The sequence below is a fragment of the Engystomops pustulosus genome, chromosome 5 (assembly GCF_040894005.1).
Source record: "Engystomops pustulosus chromosome 5, aEngPut4.maternal, whole genome shotgun sequence".
Lineage (NCBI taxonomy): Eukaryota > Metazoa > Chordata > Amphibia > Anura > Leptodactylidae > Engystomops > Engystomops pustulosus.
Window position 1 is genome coordinate 70,982,974 of NC_092415.1, and position 19,222 is coordinate 71,002,195.

At 40.6% G+C, this 19,222-nt stretch overlaps 1 protein-coding gene across 1 annotated transcript in view; it reads right to left on the reverse strand.

The window, feature by feature from the left end:
• DIPK1C (divergent protein kinase domain 1C) overlaps window positions 1-17,889 on the reverse strand; it is a 49,927-nt gene extending 32,038 nt beyond the window's left edge. The window contains exon 1 of the mRNA XM_072152344.1: window positions 17,338-17,889. Within this exon, the coding sequence (XP_072008445.1) occupies window positions 17,338-17,514 (177 nt within the window). The 5' untranslated portion in view covers window positions 17,515-17,889. The remainder of the gene's footprint in view (window positions 1-17,337) is intronic.
• Between the last annotated feature and the right edge of the window lie 1,333 nt (window positions 17,890-19,222).

A 19,222-nucleotide genomic window follows, 5' to 3' on the forward strand; every position in this document is an offset into this window, starting at 1 on the left:
TATGGTACAAGATTAGATTGCTGGGGATCTCAGTGCTTCTAAACAACGATTTCAGGAAAAGGGACAACAATGTATCTCCATGCACTACTGCTTTACAATACATCAGGTTGCAGGCAATTGCTGGATTTAAACTCTGAAGAGGCTGCATCACTCAAACAAGCACTACAACAAACTCTGTTTTCATAAGGGTGCCTACCCCACCAAGCTATGGCAATTGGGCTTTTATAAGAAGAAGCCATCTATTGTAGCAGCAGATTTTGGTTGGCAGAATTTTCCAAATTTCAATAGTAATATGGTGGGAAATCACAGGAAACGGTTGGATTATATTTTTTCTGCTGGATGATGAAGCACCAAATGTGTCTTGTGTTGACCATTTCCTAACACTACTCCCCCTCTTTATAACCCAGAGCAGGGGCATAACTACATAGGATGTGCAGCATTATATATGTATTATGCTGCACATTGTACAGCATAATATGTTCATAACAGTCCTCAGTACACAGCTGAGCCTGAAGCTCAGATAAGAAATGTCATGGGAGACCTCCCCTGTGGTCAGCAGCTACTGGGACAGATTTGTGAATAAATGTGTAAGTATACAAATAAGATTATTTTTTGAGGGGATAGGGGACCCCAGTCAGAAGTCTGCTATGGGGACCTGCCGCTCCTACCCAAGATCTTCTGCTTCATCCTTCATCAGTTTGCCTATTGTGTGTCCTATGTTGTTCTCATGAAAGGTTGTTTTTTTCCTTTGTATCAGTTCAGCGACACAAGAAGTATTTGGCAAACCATTATCCTCCACCGACATGTCCATTTTAATGGTTGAATAAACTATTTCTATAGCAGTCAATAATGAGCCATTTTACAAAACAAAAATATGGCAATATAGCTGAAATTAAGCTACATATTCTTAACCCCTTTGTGACAGAGGGTCATTGGTACCTGTATTTCTAGGTCAATTTTTGCAGTTCTGTTCTGCTCTTCTTCAAATATTTGGAAATGCTTTACTTATTATGACAATTTACACTTTGTTTATTTCAATGACATATGAGACTCGATAAAATAATATAAATCATTATGTATATATATATATATAATTAGCAGACAAATAACTAAAATGGGAACCGTGTTTTTTGGTAATTTTGCCATTTTTTTTTAATAAGTGCTAAAACTGCATAAACAAAATATGTTATAAATATGATATGTACAGCGTCAATCAATCACCATTTTCCAGGTTCAGAGGTAGAGGGTGCATGTACTTTTCAAAGTATCTTCTGCTCACTCAGTCAGTCATGTCTCCTGAACCTTGACACCTCGAAACACAATTCTATGAAAGAGGACTGTGTTTCTAGGTGAAACAAAACTAGAGATATCCACTCAGTTGCAGTCGGGAATTGAGATCTGTATTTTAAAAAAATAAATGTTTTTACTGTAACTTTAATAGTGCATATCTCCTGTTCTGTTACACCTAGTAAGGCTACATTCACACATGTATGGGGGACGTATATACAGCCGACGTATATACGGCCTACGTATATACGACCGATATACGTTTCCCATACACTTCAATGGGCTCACGGCACCGTACCGCTCCATAGCCCGTAGAAAGATATGACATGTCCTATCTTTCTACGTGATATGGCGCCCTGCGGTGTATATGCCTACGGAGAGGGGCGGGGTGAGCTGCGCTCATCCCCTGCTCCTCTCCGCAGCGCCGATGTATGCCCGCCGTACTATGTTACGGCGGGCATACATCGTGTGCATGTAGCCTAACACAGTTACTTGCTATTAATGTATCCCAGAGACATCTGTTTAAATTACAATTGTTTAAAAAAATGGAAGACAAAACGCAGATTGGAACTAGTTCTTATGATTTAAACAAAGATGTTAACTTTAATATTATTGGATATGCCTGTAAATTAAAAATGGTTAACCATTTAATAAGTTGTAGAAAAATATAACCAAAATGTTTCCATATCTTTTAAATGAGGATTCTTTGAGTAAGAAGCAGACAAACCGAAATCTTAATTCACTTTCCAAAGTAAATGTAAAAAGTAAAGAAGATTGTGTTACTTATTTAATACAACCCTTCCCCACACAAATATTGTAATCTGCATGACATAAAATATAACAGAACAGTAAATACAACACAAAGTAATGTGCATTGCGTAAATGATAACAGCCGGCATAGGACACAATATCCTCTGTGTGTGAACCTCCTATTACCGGCGCTCTTTGCAGGTATAGTATGACATATGTCTAGGCTCATACATTCTACCTTTGTAGCACATGAATGACAAGGTGTGATTTCTGTTTCCCAGACCTCTAATTTAACATAAAAAGACAAAAACATAAAAAAAAGTCTTGCGCCTGAAGTCTGCCACCTCTTTGACCTTAGTAAGTGACTATCCATCACTAAGGAGTTAGCTCAATAGCCGTAGGCTATACCTTTTCCTGTTTATGGTACAAATCAAAACAAGGGAACATTTTTCTTTTATTAGGTTTCACAATAATTTCCATTTCTATCAGTTCCAGAATAAAATAAATATTACAGTTTAAAGGACAGTCAATTTCGGTAAATTGTATTAGTACAAGTTAAAGTAACTTTAAAGAAAAGATTTTGAATAAAAGGCACAAAAGAAGAAGATATAATGTAGATTGAACATCATTGCTATATGAAGGGCAGTTTCTAGGCTAAAGGTAGTCCCTGGGTTACGTACAAGATAAGTTCTGTAGGTTTGTTCTTAAGTTGAATTTGTATGCAAGTTGGAACTGAATACTTTCTAATTGTAGCTCTATGACTATTGGATTTTTAAAATGTTGGGTTGTCATAAGAACCAGGATTGACAATAAATCTTAATTACAGACACCTTTGATAACTGTTATAACTCTTTATTGTAGCCTAGGGTTAAAGTGCAGTAAGTTACCAAAATCCAGAGGGCCATTTGTAACTAGGGGTCGTCTTTAACTTGGGTGTTCTTAAGTAGGGGACCACCTGTATTTGGTTAACAGAGCAGACTAAGGAAAAGTGCAACCACCCACTGACACATAAGGGGGCATTTATCAATTGCAGCGCAGGGTTCTTGTTTTTGGTGCACAAATTGTGCCATTATTTAGTTAATGAATGGGCACAGAAGCAAAAAGTTTTAGAACAGACTCCAAATTCATGAAGGTGAATTAGAACTCTGTAGAACAGCTTTTGGCAGTTCTTAGTGTACGCCAAAAATTTCCGGGAAAAAAAAGCTTCAGGAAATTAGAAGCGCAGGAAAAAAGTGTCAGAATTTCAAAGTTGCACCCAAATGAGAAAAAAATGTGAGTGTCGGAAAAGGACAAATATTGTGGCGCAAACACATAAAAAAAGAGAATGGTGCATGTGTGCAAGTCAAAAATACAAAACCCTCAATGAGGTATAACTATACCCTCTGCCCTAGTTATACCCCATTATTTGCTTTTTGATTCATGATTCAATAAAAATTGTTTTTGTATCTTTGACATACATACATTTTCTTTTTTTTAATCAAAATTCCAGATCTAGCTTGACCTGCATATATTTTATGGCACAAAATACATTTTAATAAAGGGGTAACTGTAGGTCGTGGGTGGAAGATATATTTACACAACACCACAGTTAATAGGAGGACCATAGTGAAAAGTTTGCTATGGGGCCCAAATATATGTCGTTACGCCCCTGTTCGTGGCATCAATTTTTCAATGATCTTCACATAGTCTATGGGAGGGATTCAGCAAGGCTTGCGCACAGCCAGGAATTATGATTATTGTCCCTATTACTCCACCTTTATGCAAAGTGGGCATGGAGGTGCGTGAAGAGGCCATGCTGCATGGCAGAGTGGCCCAGCGAGGGCTGTTCCTGCACTGCGCCTGCGCACTCGCTATAACTGTGCCACTTCTGGTGCGTGGAAGATCACATTCACTTAAACTTGATAAATCTTCTCCAATGAATGATCAGTAAAATTTGCTCAGATTAGGAAATTCTTCACTTCAAAACAGAATGGATACACAGTCTTGTGGATTGTTGCTAAAAGTATTGCTTTTAGTGTAGTGTTTTGCTGGGCATGGCCATTTTTTAAATGTCATTTGTATAAGCTCTACACTTTAGACACCGCTCGAAAGTCTGCTGCATGGATTTGTTTTCTCTTAAGGGTGCAGCATGGAATTCTTTTGATGAAGATAATGAAGATTTAAAGATGCTCTCAATGGCAGCCATATGTCCTTTTTCCAATCTCAAAGGTAGAGGGAAATAAGCTGTTACCAAACACTTGGCTATTTCTTTTGAGCAAAGGATAAGACACATCCAAATTTAAAGGATACCTGTCACTCACTAAACTCAGAGCCCCTTCAGGTAGGGTATGATATATTCTTTCTAGTCTTACCTAATTATGTTAAATCTAATCTAATTATGTTAAATCTAATTTTTCCACAGATGAGTCAGGCTCAGAGATTGGAGGGGGTGCCTCACTTTAGACTTCTATATCATCCATTTTATGGCAGATAGAAACATGGCTCATGTATCAGATTGAAAGGGAACCTGTCACCAGGAGACCCATTTTTAGCACTCCCCCAGTCCCCACAGAGCATAGCACATACACTGCCAAAGTGTTTTTGTATAAAAAATAGGTTTTACAGGAAAAAAAGATGTTATATTGTACCCTTCATTAGCATCTGCTGTGTGACTAGGCACTCGTCCACTGGGAGTGGCTGGAAAGGAGCAGTTTCGCTCCCACACTTGGGAAACAGCTTCTCCATGTGTCCTTTTCAAATATATGAAAACACCCATCACTTGGCTTAGCAACGCCCCCTGCTCCTCTACAGCCAATCCCGAGTGTGGGGAGTTATTTACTCGAGTATAAGCCGACCCAGGCCCTGTAGCATACAGCCTGCCCAGCCCCTGTAGCATACAGCCTGCCCAGCCCCTGTAGCATACAGCCTGCCCAGCCCCTGTAGCATACAGCCTGCCCAGCCCCTGTAGCATACAGCCTGCCCAGCCCCTGTAGGTGGCACCGGGGCATCGGAGACAGAAGAGGACCTATGGGTGACGTCAGAAAGGTGAGTTTTGACTTTATTTTTTTAGTTGACTTGAGTATAAGTTGAGTTAGGTTTTTTGAGCACAAATTTTGTGCTGAAAAACTAGGCTTATACTCGAGTATATATGGTACTTTTGGTGTTTACCGTATAGCCTACTAAATATGTTACCTACAATCTTTTTCAGAATAAAACCTAAAGTGTGGAAAAATCTATAGTTTTTGCATCGCCGTCTTGCAAGAGGTACAACACTTTTGATTGAGGGCTAAAGTACATGCTATACTTTACACCAGTACTATTCTGGAGATATGTTTTTGATCACTTTTTATTGCATATTTTTGTGAAACGAAAATCGGTAAAAATCTAAATTTTAGGTTTTTTTATGGCGTTCTTTGTGCAGGTTCAATAAAGATACAGTTTTTTTGTATGGGTCATTACGGATGCAGCAATACCATATATGTAGAGTTTGTGTGATGATTTCACCTTTTTCCATTTTATGTAACTTTTATATTTAATGGGGGCATTGGGGCATTTTTAATTTATTTTATTGATTTATTTTTATTTTAAAGGAATTTAAATGCTGCAACTAAACACCAGTGATCACATCACATCAGTGGCGACTATATCTGACGCTGAGTGTGAAGGAAGATTGCAGCCATAATGTGTGGTATGTAACCGCAAGAAATCCTGGTATTTAACCATTTTGCCTTTTAGAGAACCAAAAGAGTATCGAAATTTCGATGCAGCACGCAATTTTAAAAAAAGACACAGATAACATACACACACACACACATATATATATATATACACACCGTATATACTCGAGTATAAGCCGATCCGAGTATAAGCCAAGACCCCTAATTTTACCACCGAAAACTGGGAAAACCTATTGACTCGAGTATAAGCCGAAGGTGTAGTATACAGCCAGCCAGCCCCCATGTAGTATACAGCCAGCCCCCATGTAGTATACAGCCAGCCCCACGTAGCATACAGCCTGCCCCCAGTAGTATACAGCTTGCCCCCAGTAGTATACAGCCTGCCCCCAGTAGTATACAGCCTGCCCTCAGTAGTATACAGCCTGCCCTCAGTAGTATACAGCCTGCCCTCAGTAGTATACAGCTTGTCCCCTTGCAGTATATAGCCTGCCCCATCAGTATACAGCTTGCCCCCATCAGTATACAGCTTGCCCCCATGTAGTATACAGCCAGCCCCACGTAGCATACAGCTTGCTCCCAGTAGTATACAGCCTGCCCCCAGTAGAATACAGCCTGCCCCCAGTAGTACACAGCCTGCCCCCAGTAGTATACAGCCTGCCCCCATCAGTTTACAGTCTGCCCTCAGTAGTATACAGCAGCCCCTATTAGTATACAGATAAAGAAATAAACTTAATACTCACCCTCCGTTGTCCCCGATGTTCGTCGCGGCTCCCAGCGGCTACCAATCCCCATCGCGGCTCCCGGCAACTTCTTGACTCTTCACTGGCCGGGAGATCGCGTCGGCCATCCCACACTGTGATGCAGCGCTGTCGCCGCTGATGTCATCATCCGTGGTGACAGCGTCGCATCACAGTGTGCGACGGCAGGCAGATCGCATGGCCACTTTATTAGGTACACCATGCTAGTAACGGGTTGGACCCCCTTTTGCCTTCAGAACTGCCTCAATTCTTCGTGGCATAGATTCAACAAGGTGCTGGAAGCATCCCTCAGAGATTTTGGTCCATATTGACATGATGGCATCACACAGTTGCCGCAGATTTGTTGGCTGCACATCCATGATGCGAATCTCCCGTTCCACCACATCCCAAAGATGCTCTATTGGATTCCAGCTTTATGACATGGCGCATTATCCTGCTGAAAGTAGCCATCAGATGTTGGGTACATTGTGGTCATAAAGGGATGGACATGGTCAGCAACAATACTCAGGTAGGCTGTGGCGTTGCAACGATGCTCAATTGGTACCAAGGGGCCCAAAGAGTGCCAAGAAAATATTCCCCACACCATGACACCACCACCACCAGCCTGAACCGTTGATACAAGGCAGGATGGATCCATGCTTTCATGTTGTTGACACCACATTCTGACCCTACCATCCGAATGTCGCAGCAGAAATCGAGACTCATCAGACCAGGCAACGTTTTTCCAATCTTCTACTGTCCAATTTCGATGAGCTTGTGCAAATTGTAGCCTCAGTTTCCTGTTCTTAGCTGAAAGGAGTGGTACCCGGTGTGGTCTTCTGCTGCTGTAGCCCATCTGCCTCAAAGTTCAACATACTGTGCGTTCAGAGATGCTCTTCTGCCTACCTTGGTTGTAACGGGTGGTGATTTGAGTCACTGTTGCCTTTCTATCAGCTCGAACCAGTCTGCCCATTCTCCTCTGACCTCTGGCATCAACAAGGTATTTCCGCCCACAGAACTGCCGCTCACTGAATGTTTTTTCTTTTTCGGACCATTCTCTGTAAACCCTAGAGATGGTTGTGTGCATGAAAATCCCAGTAGATCAGCAGTTTCTGAAATACTCAGACCAGCCCTTCTGGCACCAACAACCATGCCACATTCAAAGGCACTCAAATCACCTTTCTTCCCCATACTGATGCTCGGTTTGAACTGCCCCATGTGATTGGCTGATTAGAAATTAAGTGTTAACGAGCAGTTGGACAGGTGTACCTAATAAAGTGGCCGGTGAGTGTATATGTATGCTATTCTAAACACTCAATAGCAAATTGAACTCTGCAAGCAATAATTTTGAAATGAAGCTAATATATGAGGTTATGAAGACTTAGGTACGTATGTGAATGGTGAAGGAAAGTATATAAACAAAAAGAAAGAAAAAGTGGTTTTGACGCGTTTTTGTGAGGAGAAGAAGATCCTCTAGTCCTAGGACCAGTTGTACATTTTGTGCCTCTTTATATCTTTATCTTTATATTGAATTGGATCTTTTTCTGCAGCTTGCATTTCCAACTATAACATTACCTGCCTATATCTTCAGATCTGTAGCTCACAGAACCACATGAAATAGGAAATTCCCTTTCAGAACAATGCTTGTAGCTGCCAAGGCATCTAGGCATCTAAATTAATGCTCACCTTCCAGCCTCTGAGCCTGACTCATTCCTGGCAAAAGATGACTTTTGTCTGCCCATTTTCACATGCCTTTTGAGAAGATTTTTTTTTATAGGTAAGTGGGTGAGAATTCACATAAAAAAGGAAATTCCAGAAAGGACATTTCATACTTTTACCTGAGGTTGTGGCTTGTTTACTGTGGTAATAGTAGGACAGGTTCCCTTTAATATGCTGACACTTCTCTCCAATATCAGCCATAAAGGGATAGTTAAAGGGGTTGTCCACTTTCAGCAAATAATTGATATTGTTTGTGTAAGGAAAAGTACAATTTTCCTAATATATATTTTGTATCTTTCCTTGCTGTCCTGCTATAGAAAGTTTCTATGTTTTGCACTGTGCCCAGCTTATCAGAAGGTCAGCATTTGTCGATAAAATTGTCCAGATTTGATATACTGTGTCAAGAAGCCTGTAAAGCAGAGCTCAGGGTATAGAAGCAGAGGGTTATAAGGTCACTGTAATCTGCTGTTCAGGCAATGCTTCTAGAAGAGACTAGCACCCTACACCGTCCAGTGGCGCATGACACAAGTTTTCCTCTTTTAGAACTGTACTGTATTCAATGTATAAATTAAAAGGCATATACAGAGCTACTATGGAAGTAATCCCTGACAATAAGGAGCCATATTCCAGCATCGGGTACCTTGCATGATATAAATTACAGCTGAAGAGCACAATTATAATAATATTTACATAATGAACTTCTTAATAAAGTCCATACTACAATCTTACAGGCATCTCCAAGGTGAATACTTGAAACCTTAAAAAGTACTTTCTATAATTGTCATACTGTGAATTCCTTAGTAATAAAAATGTCATTATTAGTGTGCATATATAAGAATCTTAAATAACATTTTTATGTGAAAGTGTATCATGGTTTAGACTATATTTAAAAGTATAATTTGGGAGGACAAGGAGCAAAGTGCATGGTAAATATTGAGAGAAAAGTTTGGAATGTTACTTAAGGGTAACTTGTCGCCACATTCACAAATACAGCTATATAGGTTCCCATATAGCCCTATTAACGAACATCCTACTTTTAAAAATTGTTTTCTTGACATCCCTATAAATCAACTTTATTCTTTTATTACCTGGCATGAGAGGCCTGCTCAGCAGGCCCCTCCCATGTACTCCTCCCATGCCCCTTCCCAGCATGTAATGTGACCAGTCTGATGTAATTTAAGGACTTTTACCCAGTTACGTTTGCAACACCTACACCATGTATATTTATGATCATCATCCCCATGCCTCCATGGAGGTATGCTGTGATTTCATGTGATCAGGAACATACTAGGGGTAAACTGTGCAAATGTAATAGGGCCTTAGATTACATCACCCTCGTCACATGACATGAAGTGGCCAATGATGTAACAGAGCTCTCTCTGTTCCACATAGCAGCATGTGCTATAGCAGTGAGACCTGTGAATCAGGAACAAGGAGGCAATGCAGTAACCAATGAACCAATTCAGATACGTGCAAGGCATATTTTTTAATGAAGCATTCATTTTGGGTGGGTTATTTATGTTATTGCAGGTCAAGACCAATCATAATGTAAAAAGAACTTGCTGCTGGGCGATTCCGACTGTTCAACAAACAATTACTTCCCTTATTGATAACTGTACCGATATCAGACCCATATGTCTGCATACCAATAATACATATAAAGAGTGGGACTATGAAATCAAATGCCCATTTTCATTATATGTAGGTTAATGGAAGACTGACAAACTTACCTTTAACAGGTAATTGACTTCCACCAATAATCATAGAAAAGTATGTATATATTATCATACGATTCATTCAGAAACATCCTTAGCAACACATTTCATAGATGAATTTCTATTTGTGGTTTTAGTTCTAGCAATTTCTGGGTGCTTTATAAACCCTTCCTGTAGTGCAAATACATGGATAAAAGCTACACACTGTTCTGGGTCTGGTGACCATGAAGGACATTAACATTGCTGATTGTATGTTCTACCATGAATACAGTATAAATGTGACTTGCTGATCATTGGAGTTCCCCCATAGGTTCAGGGGTCAATTTTTTCCCCAAAATAACAAAGCATATGGTCGAACATGTGGCTTCTACTCTATTCATCTCTGTGGAGCTCTGCGAGTACCATAGACAATAAATGGCTTGCTGCGCCATTCATCTGGGGTACTCCGTTCACATGATCTGTGGGGAACCACCACTGATTAACAAGTTTTCCCCTATCCTATGGATAAAGGGAAATTTGATGTGGCTGGACAGTTCCTTTTTTTGGTGTTAGAAATTACATTCAATTCACTATACAACCACCTATAACTGTACAACAAATGTCTTTGGATCACAAAGACGCTGTTGGTGCAGCCTGTGAGACTTCCCAGTATACAGCTATCGATTGATATGTGAAGTAACACAAAACCAGGTGTGGAAACTGCACAGAGATACCTAGCTCCCAACCGTCCTGTATTCGGCTGTCCACCCATCCTGGATGGCTGGGAGAATGTCCAGTGCTGCCCCAGGTGGTCCCACTTCCTGTTCTCGCCCGACTCACCAGAGCTGCAGAACAGTGATCAGCTGCTGTTGTCTCCACACGTCTCTGCTACACTCGATAGCAGAGATGTGTGGCGCCAGCTCATCCCCTGGCTGGCCCCACCCCCTACACCATCATCTCAGAGCTTCTGGGATTGGAGAAGAGGAAGCAAGACTGCGGGGGAATGAAACAAAGGTAAGTAGCAACATATTTTTTGTTTAATACCCAGGAAGAGGGAGAACAGGGGGAGACTATATGAGGGGAGATTGAGGAGGACAGAAAGCCACAATGTGAGGAGAGATGGAGGATAGGAGGTCACAAAAGAGATCAATAAAATTAAAGAGGGGTATATGTTGCTGAGTTGCATTAGGAGGTATAATATGGGTCCTCGGGGGGGGAGGGTTGGCCAAAGGAAGGGGACATTATACTATGTAGGGGACATTATGGTCAATATTATACTATGTTTGGAGGTGGGACAAGGGGTGTGGTTTCTGAAAAAAAGAGGAGGGCCTTTTTGTCCCTCTTTCTCTAGCCCAAAGCTAGAGAGACAGGGTATAATGAAACTTTTAGCAACTATTCTGTGTGTTTGGCCAAACCTGGATTAGAAAAACTGCTGAAATAACCAACATATGAACTGGCCCTAAGATGGTATCATGTTTGATTGGACACACTGGGGGAGATTCATCAGAAGTGTCAGAGCAAAACTATTCTAGTTGCCCATGACAACCAATCAGAGCTCAGCTTTAATTTTATAAAGTGCTTTTGGAAAATAAAGCTAAGCTCTGATTAGTTTTCATGAGCAACTATAAAATGTATTGCAGAGGGTACACATGCTCATCTCGACCATATTATGATAACAAGTTCCCGTAAACCACACGTCTAATTCTTCTACTTCTTTAAACTCTCACTCACTGACATTTAGTATGAGCTCAGGTACAGCCATTTCCGTACACATAGAGATTCTGATGTGCAAACATGTACATGATGGAATCAATTTTGAATTAATGTCCTCTAATATCTCATTATCCTCTGTTGGTTTAAATACAGAGAGGATTCTGAACAAATGATTGTCTATTTTTTGGCATAAGCCACCAGACCATATACATGTTAAATTTGATAGGTTACATTGAAAAGCTTCATATTTCACTCATTTGGGAAGTGAATTGCAGAAAAGAATATATTTGTGTTTGAGCCCTTTAAAGGATTAATTCCAGACGTTTGAGGTTTGGATTTCTACCTGCCGGCAGTTCCTAAAGTGAAATCAACTTGGTCACAGATAACAAGAAAAATGTGTAGATACTAAACTGACAGCGTGTGTTGAATCAGGAAAATGTGCTACTTTCATGTTATTACTGCTTCAGGCCAAACACAGAACACTGATAATACAAATTATTTGGCCTGCATTTTATTACATATTCTACTGCTTTCTCTGTCTTCATTAGGAAAATTTATTATATATTACAAACCACAACTGCACCCAGAGCCTGCAGCGTAACTTCTAGTGACATCTCTGTAGAATATCCCCAAAACCAATGGCGCTGCTAATCCTAGATTTGTGACTGGCTGCTTCTTGTGAGATACTCTGCTGATTGACTGAATACAAATTTATAGCCAGTAGAGTAGAGGAGATAGCAATACTCTGCTTCACAGACAACTTTGAGTAAGGTACAATACTGTACCTTTGATAAGCATAAAGTGCCATAGGGTCCTCTATACAGAATATGATTGCATGTTCCTCACTGACAAGAGAACACAGAAAAGTAACCTCATAATTTGTTCTCTGAAATTCTGGCAGTTGAATAGCAAACCAGGAGCCAGTGGGTTAACAGATATTGTTTTATGTCATTTTAACTTGTATAAGATAATAAAAACAAAGATTATTTGCTTTCGGCAACATACTTGTCATAATATGCAAAATCATAAACCTGTGATTGTTGACGGATTTAAAAAAAAATGTATGGGCTTTTTGCAGACAGTTCCATTGTATAAAAAATATCAAGAAGACTGCAAGACCCTTTGTTATTTTATATCACAATAGGTCTTTGACAGCACATGGCATATCAAGCACCCCCACTAATCACTTACTAAAAGTTAGCATAGAGTCCTTGTTTGGTATTGAGACTCAGAACCTAATACATGAGAATGGAACTGAAATGCTAGGACACGACAGCACTTCCTTAGTTAAAAAATGTCTTCATACTTTATTCTTCATAAAAATAAAACAGTACATGGTGCATGGCAGTACATGCAAGCTATGTAAGCAGCCTACATAGCAGCCTATGTAAGCAGCCTTTACTCTGAAAATGGGGCATCGGTGACTGGAGACCAAGAGAAGGCGGAGATACTTAGTAGGTTTTTTAGCTCCGTTTATACGATAGAAGAAAGAACTTCTGCTCTGGGTGGTGCCAGTGCGGGTCATGGATCCTGTGATATACTAGACTGGCTGAATGTAGACATGATCCAATCCAAGCTCAATAAAATCAATGTGTACAAAGCTCCTGGACCAGATGGGTTACACCCCAGAGTTCTTAAAGAACTCAGTTCTGTTATTGCTGTACCACTGTCTAACATCTTCAGGGATTCCGTAATGTCTGGTGTGGTGCCAAGTGACTGGCGCAAGGCAAATGTGGTGCCAATATATAAAAAGGGCTCTAGAACTTCGCCAGGCAATTACAGGCCTGTAAGCTTAACTTCCATTGTGGGGAAAATACTGGAAGGGTTAGTAAAAGACTATATACTGGAGTATTCGGCATCAAATAGTATAAGTGACAGCCAGCATGGGTATACTAAGAATAGAAGTTGTCAAACTAACCTTATCTGCTTCTATGAAGAGGTGAGCAGGTGCCTGGATGGAGGAGCAGCTGTGGATATTGTGTTCTTGGACTTTGTAAAGGCATTTGACACTGTCCCTCATAGACGCCTGATGGGTAAAATTAGGGCTATTGGTTTGGCAGAAATCATTTGCAATTGGATTGCAAACTGGCTAAAGTATCGTATTCAGAGAGTTGGGGTCAATGATTCCTACTCGGAATGGTCACCAGTTATGAGTGGTGTACCCCAGGGTTCTGTGCTTGGCCCACTACTATTTAATATATTTATTAATGATATAGAGGTAGGAATTTATAGCACTGTGTCTATTTTTGCAGATGACACCAAACTGTGTAGTGTAATACAGTCTATGGAGGATGTTCATAGGCTGCAGGGTGACTTGGACAAACTGAATGTTTGGTCATCCACTTGGCAAATGAGGTTTAATGTGGATAAATGTAAGGTTATGCACCTGGGGGCCAATAATCCAAATATGTACTTGGGGGAGTAAATCTGGGAGAGTCCCTTGTTGAGAAGGACCTGGGGGCACTAGTAGATCATAAATTGAATAACAGCATGCAATGTCAAGCAGCTGCCTCTAAAGCTAGTAGGATCTTGTCATGTATCAGAAGTGGAATGGACTCTCGTGATAGGGATGTAATATTACCACTATACAAGGCATTGGTTCGGCCTCACCTGGAATATGCTGTCCAGTTCTGGGCACCGGTCCATAAAAAGGATGCCCTGAAGCTGGAGAGGGTTCAACGTAGAGCCACAAAAATGATAAGGGGTATGGAGGGTCTTAGTTATGAGGAAAGATTAAAACAACTAGATTTATTTAGTCTGGAAAAGAGACGACTACGAGGGGACATGATTAATTTATTTAAATATATGAATGGTCAATACAAAAAATATGGTGGTAAGTTGTTTCAGATTAAATCAAATCAAAAGACGAGGGGGCACTGTCTCCGTTTGGAGAAATCAAGGTTTAATCACCGGGGACGACAGGGCTTTTTTAGTATGAGAACGGTCAATCTGTGGAATAGCCTGCCTCAGGCGCTGGTCACAGCAGGGACAGCGGAGAGCTTCAAGAAGGGTCTATATGCCTTTTTAAACCTAAATAACATTGATGGTTATGTTGTATAGAATTGTTTCCCCTAAATCCCTTCCTCATCCAATCCCTTCCCTTCCTTGGTTGAACTTGATGGACAAGTGTCTTTTTTCAACCGTATAAACTATGAAACTAAGATATCATCCTTACTCATGGCTAACATATGCAAATAAATAAACCAAACTATTTAAAACTAATAGCTCCACCTACAATATACTGAAAAAGGATACATCAAAGAAAATAGGCATAAGTCTATGCGCATGCACTATTATCTTAAGGCTACATTCACACGACTGTTGGGGGGACGCAAATACGGCCGCAAGCTTATGGCAGTATATACGTCCCCCATAGGCCAGCAATGGGTGAACGGATGGTTTGGGGTGAGCTGAACTGCTGGACCCACTGCACCGAGTGACGACAAAAGGAAGTCAACAAGTGCTAAGCATCTCTTGGAACTCCTTCAAGACTGTTGGAAGACCATTTCAGGTGATTACCTCTTGAAACTCATCAAGAGAATGCCAAGAGTGTGCAGAACCGTAATCAAAGCAAAAGGTGGCTACTTTGAAGAACCTAGAATATAAGACACATTTTCAGCTGTTTCACACTTTTTTTGTTAAAAGAAGCCTACCACCACGGATCTACCTATTAAGGTAGATCTGGTGGTAGGTGCCTCTAATGAATGTAATGATCCCTTTTAAGGGCTAATCCTTTAGTCCCCTTTATCTTTTTTAATCTTTAATCGTAGTAATATGCTAATTTACCAAAGAGGCTACTGGGGAGTGAGGTAGCCGGAGCTGAGGCTACATGGTGCAGCTACTCCACGCCCCAGTAGCCTCCTTGATGCTCCTACCCAGATATCTTCGGGACGCAGCTACAAGGAGTTGCACGCACTTGTCTGCAAAGCCGGTGTTCTGCGGACCTTAGGCCACGCAGCCGGCACACTGCGTTCTGCACATGCACAGAATGCCGGCTTCGCAGACGAGAGCACCTAGCTCCTCGTAGCTGCACACTTAAGATATCTGGGTAGGAGCATCAAGGAGGCTACTGGGGCGTGGAAAAGGCCTGTTAAAACCAACCTTCCTGGCGTTTTTGCTGGTTTTCTGCACCGCAGGTCTCTTTGGGTATGACAGATGGAGGCATGATGGAGTGTGGACACCGCAGCCCTCCATATTTATTATAGTCTTAGCCGAAATCTTAGGCAGGTTTGACTTGGTCAGCAGACTTCCAGATCTACCAAGTGCCTCCAGAAATGAAGAGCTCATGAAATGCACCAATGGGGGTGGAGGGGGTGGATTCAAAAAGAGTTTAATAGATTTCACCCAATATCTTGTAATAAAAGGTAAAACCAAAGTTAAAACCAGATGGCAACAAAGTACCAAATCAGGAAGCAAGTGATGTTAGAAAAAAAGCAGACGGCAACTATAACCCATGTCAGGCAGAATAAACACACAGGCAGGTAAACCAAATAACTGGCAGCTCCAAGTTAGCTCTAGTTAAAGAGTTGATTTAGGGGCAGCTGAGAAATTCTCAAGGTTTTAACTTTTTTCTTAATGATATTACAATAGAGCCCACTTCCTTCCTTGCTCTAATGTATTTTTACCTTGATCTGGATATTCCATTTGAGCCATTGAGCATGAATGATCACATTCATTGTGTCCAGTACAGTTGGCTCCTAAGAACATTTTTGTATTGTGAAAGCCTAAAACAATCCAGTAAAGCTGCAGTCACTAATCTCTGTTCTTTAATGAAGCAGAGATAAAAAACCAAGCAGCCAGCACTGAAAAAACAGGGCAGTAAGTTGGGATTTCCATAAAGTAAGATCACAAGTGTACATCTACTCTTTACGTAAGTGTAGTAAATGTACTACAGAAAAATTCAAAGGAGGGTCTGATCTTATACAAAGTGCAGATCTCCCTGTATGTATGATAACCATCTGGACCCTGTTTTAAGTAATATTCATGATCTGCAGTCAGCTACTAAAAAGAGCTTTAGGAAGAAGTATTTTTTTACAATATATTCCAGCAGAACAAATACAAAGTTTTAATGTATTTATTCATTTATGCAGTGTTCTATGGGTTCTATTTTGGATATGTTTACCCCCTGAAAATATTTACTGCTTTTTACAGACTAGCATACAAATACAAGGGAAATATGCCTTGAACAGGTTTTATTTTAACTTGTCACCTTTGTATAAGGTGGAAGGACATAGTTGCCATGGACCAATGAGAATAAAATTCTTCAAAGTATAAACAAAAATAAAAAGCAAAAAAATAAAAATAATAGTAATAAAAAGAAAACATTTTTCAAGGAACAATTTATTGAAAAAAAGAATATATGTTCCGGTGTGAACGGTTGTTTTTAGTGGAGTATAACATTTTCTCTACTCCTTCATACAGGCATTTTAACTATGCTATAAGGGCTCTGCGGTGCCACCTAGCGTTCAATGTGGGCAACTGTTCTGCTCTCACTGTGCAAAACTTTCTACTCCGCATTAACAGTTAATTTTGCACTTCTAGGCACAATGCAGATTTTATATATATAGCACTATGTAATTACTCTTATAGATAAGATTGCAAAAGTACTTATAAAAGCCACAAAACATAATACACGTTGTACATTATAAAATCAGGTATTTGAGTCCCAGTAAGTTACACATCAGAATGATAACAAATAAAAACATTTACTCAATATATAAGCATCTTTGCATCATGAGTAAGATGAATACAGCATGAGGTGCCCATCAGTATGTGACATACCAGTCCTGCCAGGATCTTCTTACTCTCCTCATCAGTGCAGTGATCTGAGAACATGCTTCTGTGGACAAACAGAAAAGTGCTCACTACAATCCAGCAAGAAGCCCAGAAGAGCAGCACAAGGAAAGTGTTCTTGTTGCAGATCTTTATCCTCAACCATTTGCCAGGGAATATTCTCATGGTAAGATCAGTAGGAGTGTGCCATTGTCTGAGGATAGGATTGCTGCCTGCTGCATCTACAGAGGGGCTTCAGTGAGTAGCACCTACAAGGTGAAGCCCCTGCTCTGCTCCCTGCATGGACTGCTGGACTCCTGTGACTACCTCCCTGAGCTGGTGCTTTTTGCAGGAAAACTGAGATGTGCTATTGAACTGAAGCCACGTAGTTCCGCCTTCTTTTGTATGCTGTCAAGCAGAGATCCAACTTAACAGGCAGCCTGTAAGGAAGGCAGTTGTGAGCTCCCCTTGTTACACATCCTGCATAGAGATGTCAGGCAGGATGATGGATCTGGCAGGGAATTCCTCTGAGCCACTGCCCATAGTCTGTACACTTAGGTGCTGTTATGTTATCCTAGTAGATGCTAATATTCAGCTGCTAGATGGGAAGCCCCGCATCAGCTGGGCTGGATGCTAATGAGATGCCTTAATCAGGCTTCATTAGAGCTAATTAGTGCTATATAGCTATGCATGTTATATGGTCTATAGCCTCACATGTATAAAATGATATTTGTACAGAGATTAAATTACATCCATATTTCCTCCCAGCAAAAGTAAAATGCCAAAAAGGCTCCAAGAGATGGCAGCAATGCATGAATAAATAATTTCTATAACTCCCTTACTGTCACGAAGTGCTTCATAGCAAATAGATACAGTGGTATAAAACGGTCTCTTTCCAAATAGAAAGGAAATGTATAAACTGGGATGATATCCTAACATGCAGGTCAAACCTAGGTCAGACAACGTACTATGCAACATATGGCTGTGAATCTTTTTTCTTTGCAAATACTGGAAAAAAAATACTTAAAATACTTCAAAAAAGAAGATATTCTAACACATGGCAACCAGGCTAATTCCAAAAGGGAACATTTCTGGCATGCATCCTATCCAATCAAAGTCCAATCCGATGTAAGAGGTATAAATACGGAATTTTGGACGTTAGCCTGTGGCCCAAGTCTTCTATGGGGCATATCGCCACCCAAAGCACCTATCAAATTTTATACTCAGAAGGACCTTCACCTATGAAATCCTTGTACATCTGTTCATGCTCTCAATAAACATGTACACAAGGTCCTCCAAAGGTTCTGAAAACACAGATTGAAGGTAGGCAGAGGGGTTGTATCCTCCAATCCCCAAGAAGCTTTATTTTAGTACCATATGTAGGAAGTGAATTCCTGACTTGTAAGGGCTATAATATTCTTACGGCCCAGGACCCATGGCAATTTCAATCAGGCCCTGAATGAACCGGTTTTAGAAACAAGTTATTTAAGTCCTACAATGTATAAAACACAGTGACATGATTCCTATACCCATTACAGCAGCCCAATTAGGGATGGAGCCAATTACTGACTACTCCATAGTGTCAGCCACAGTGTCCATCAAAGTTAATCCCAGTGCACCCATTTTCAACCCCAGTGTCCATCAGAGTGACCCACAGTCCATACATAGTGCTCTGGTGTGAGACATAGTGTGAACAAAACAGTGTCTTCTCTATTGTTTCTTCTGAAAATGCAAAATAAAAGCAGGCAAAAAATAAAGCAGCATCCTGGACTTTGGAGGGCATGTGAGGTCCAGTTCAGGGTGTCCTATTGTGTTACCGTGTGAAGTGACATTCTATTGAGAATAAATAGCTTTTATTTGCAGCCGTGTTTCGTAAAGTCCTTGTGTGATTTCT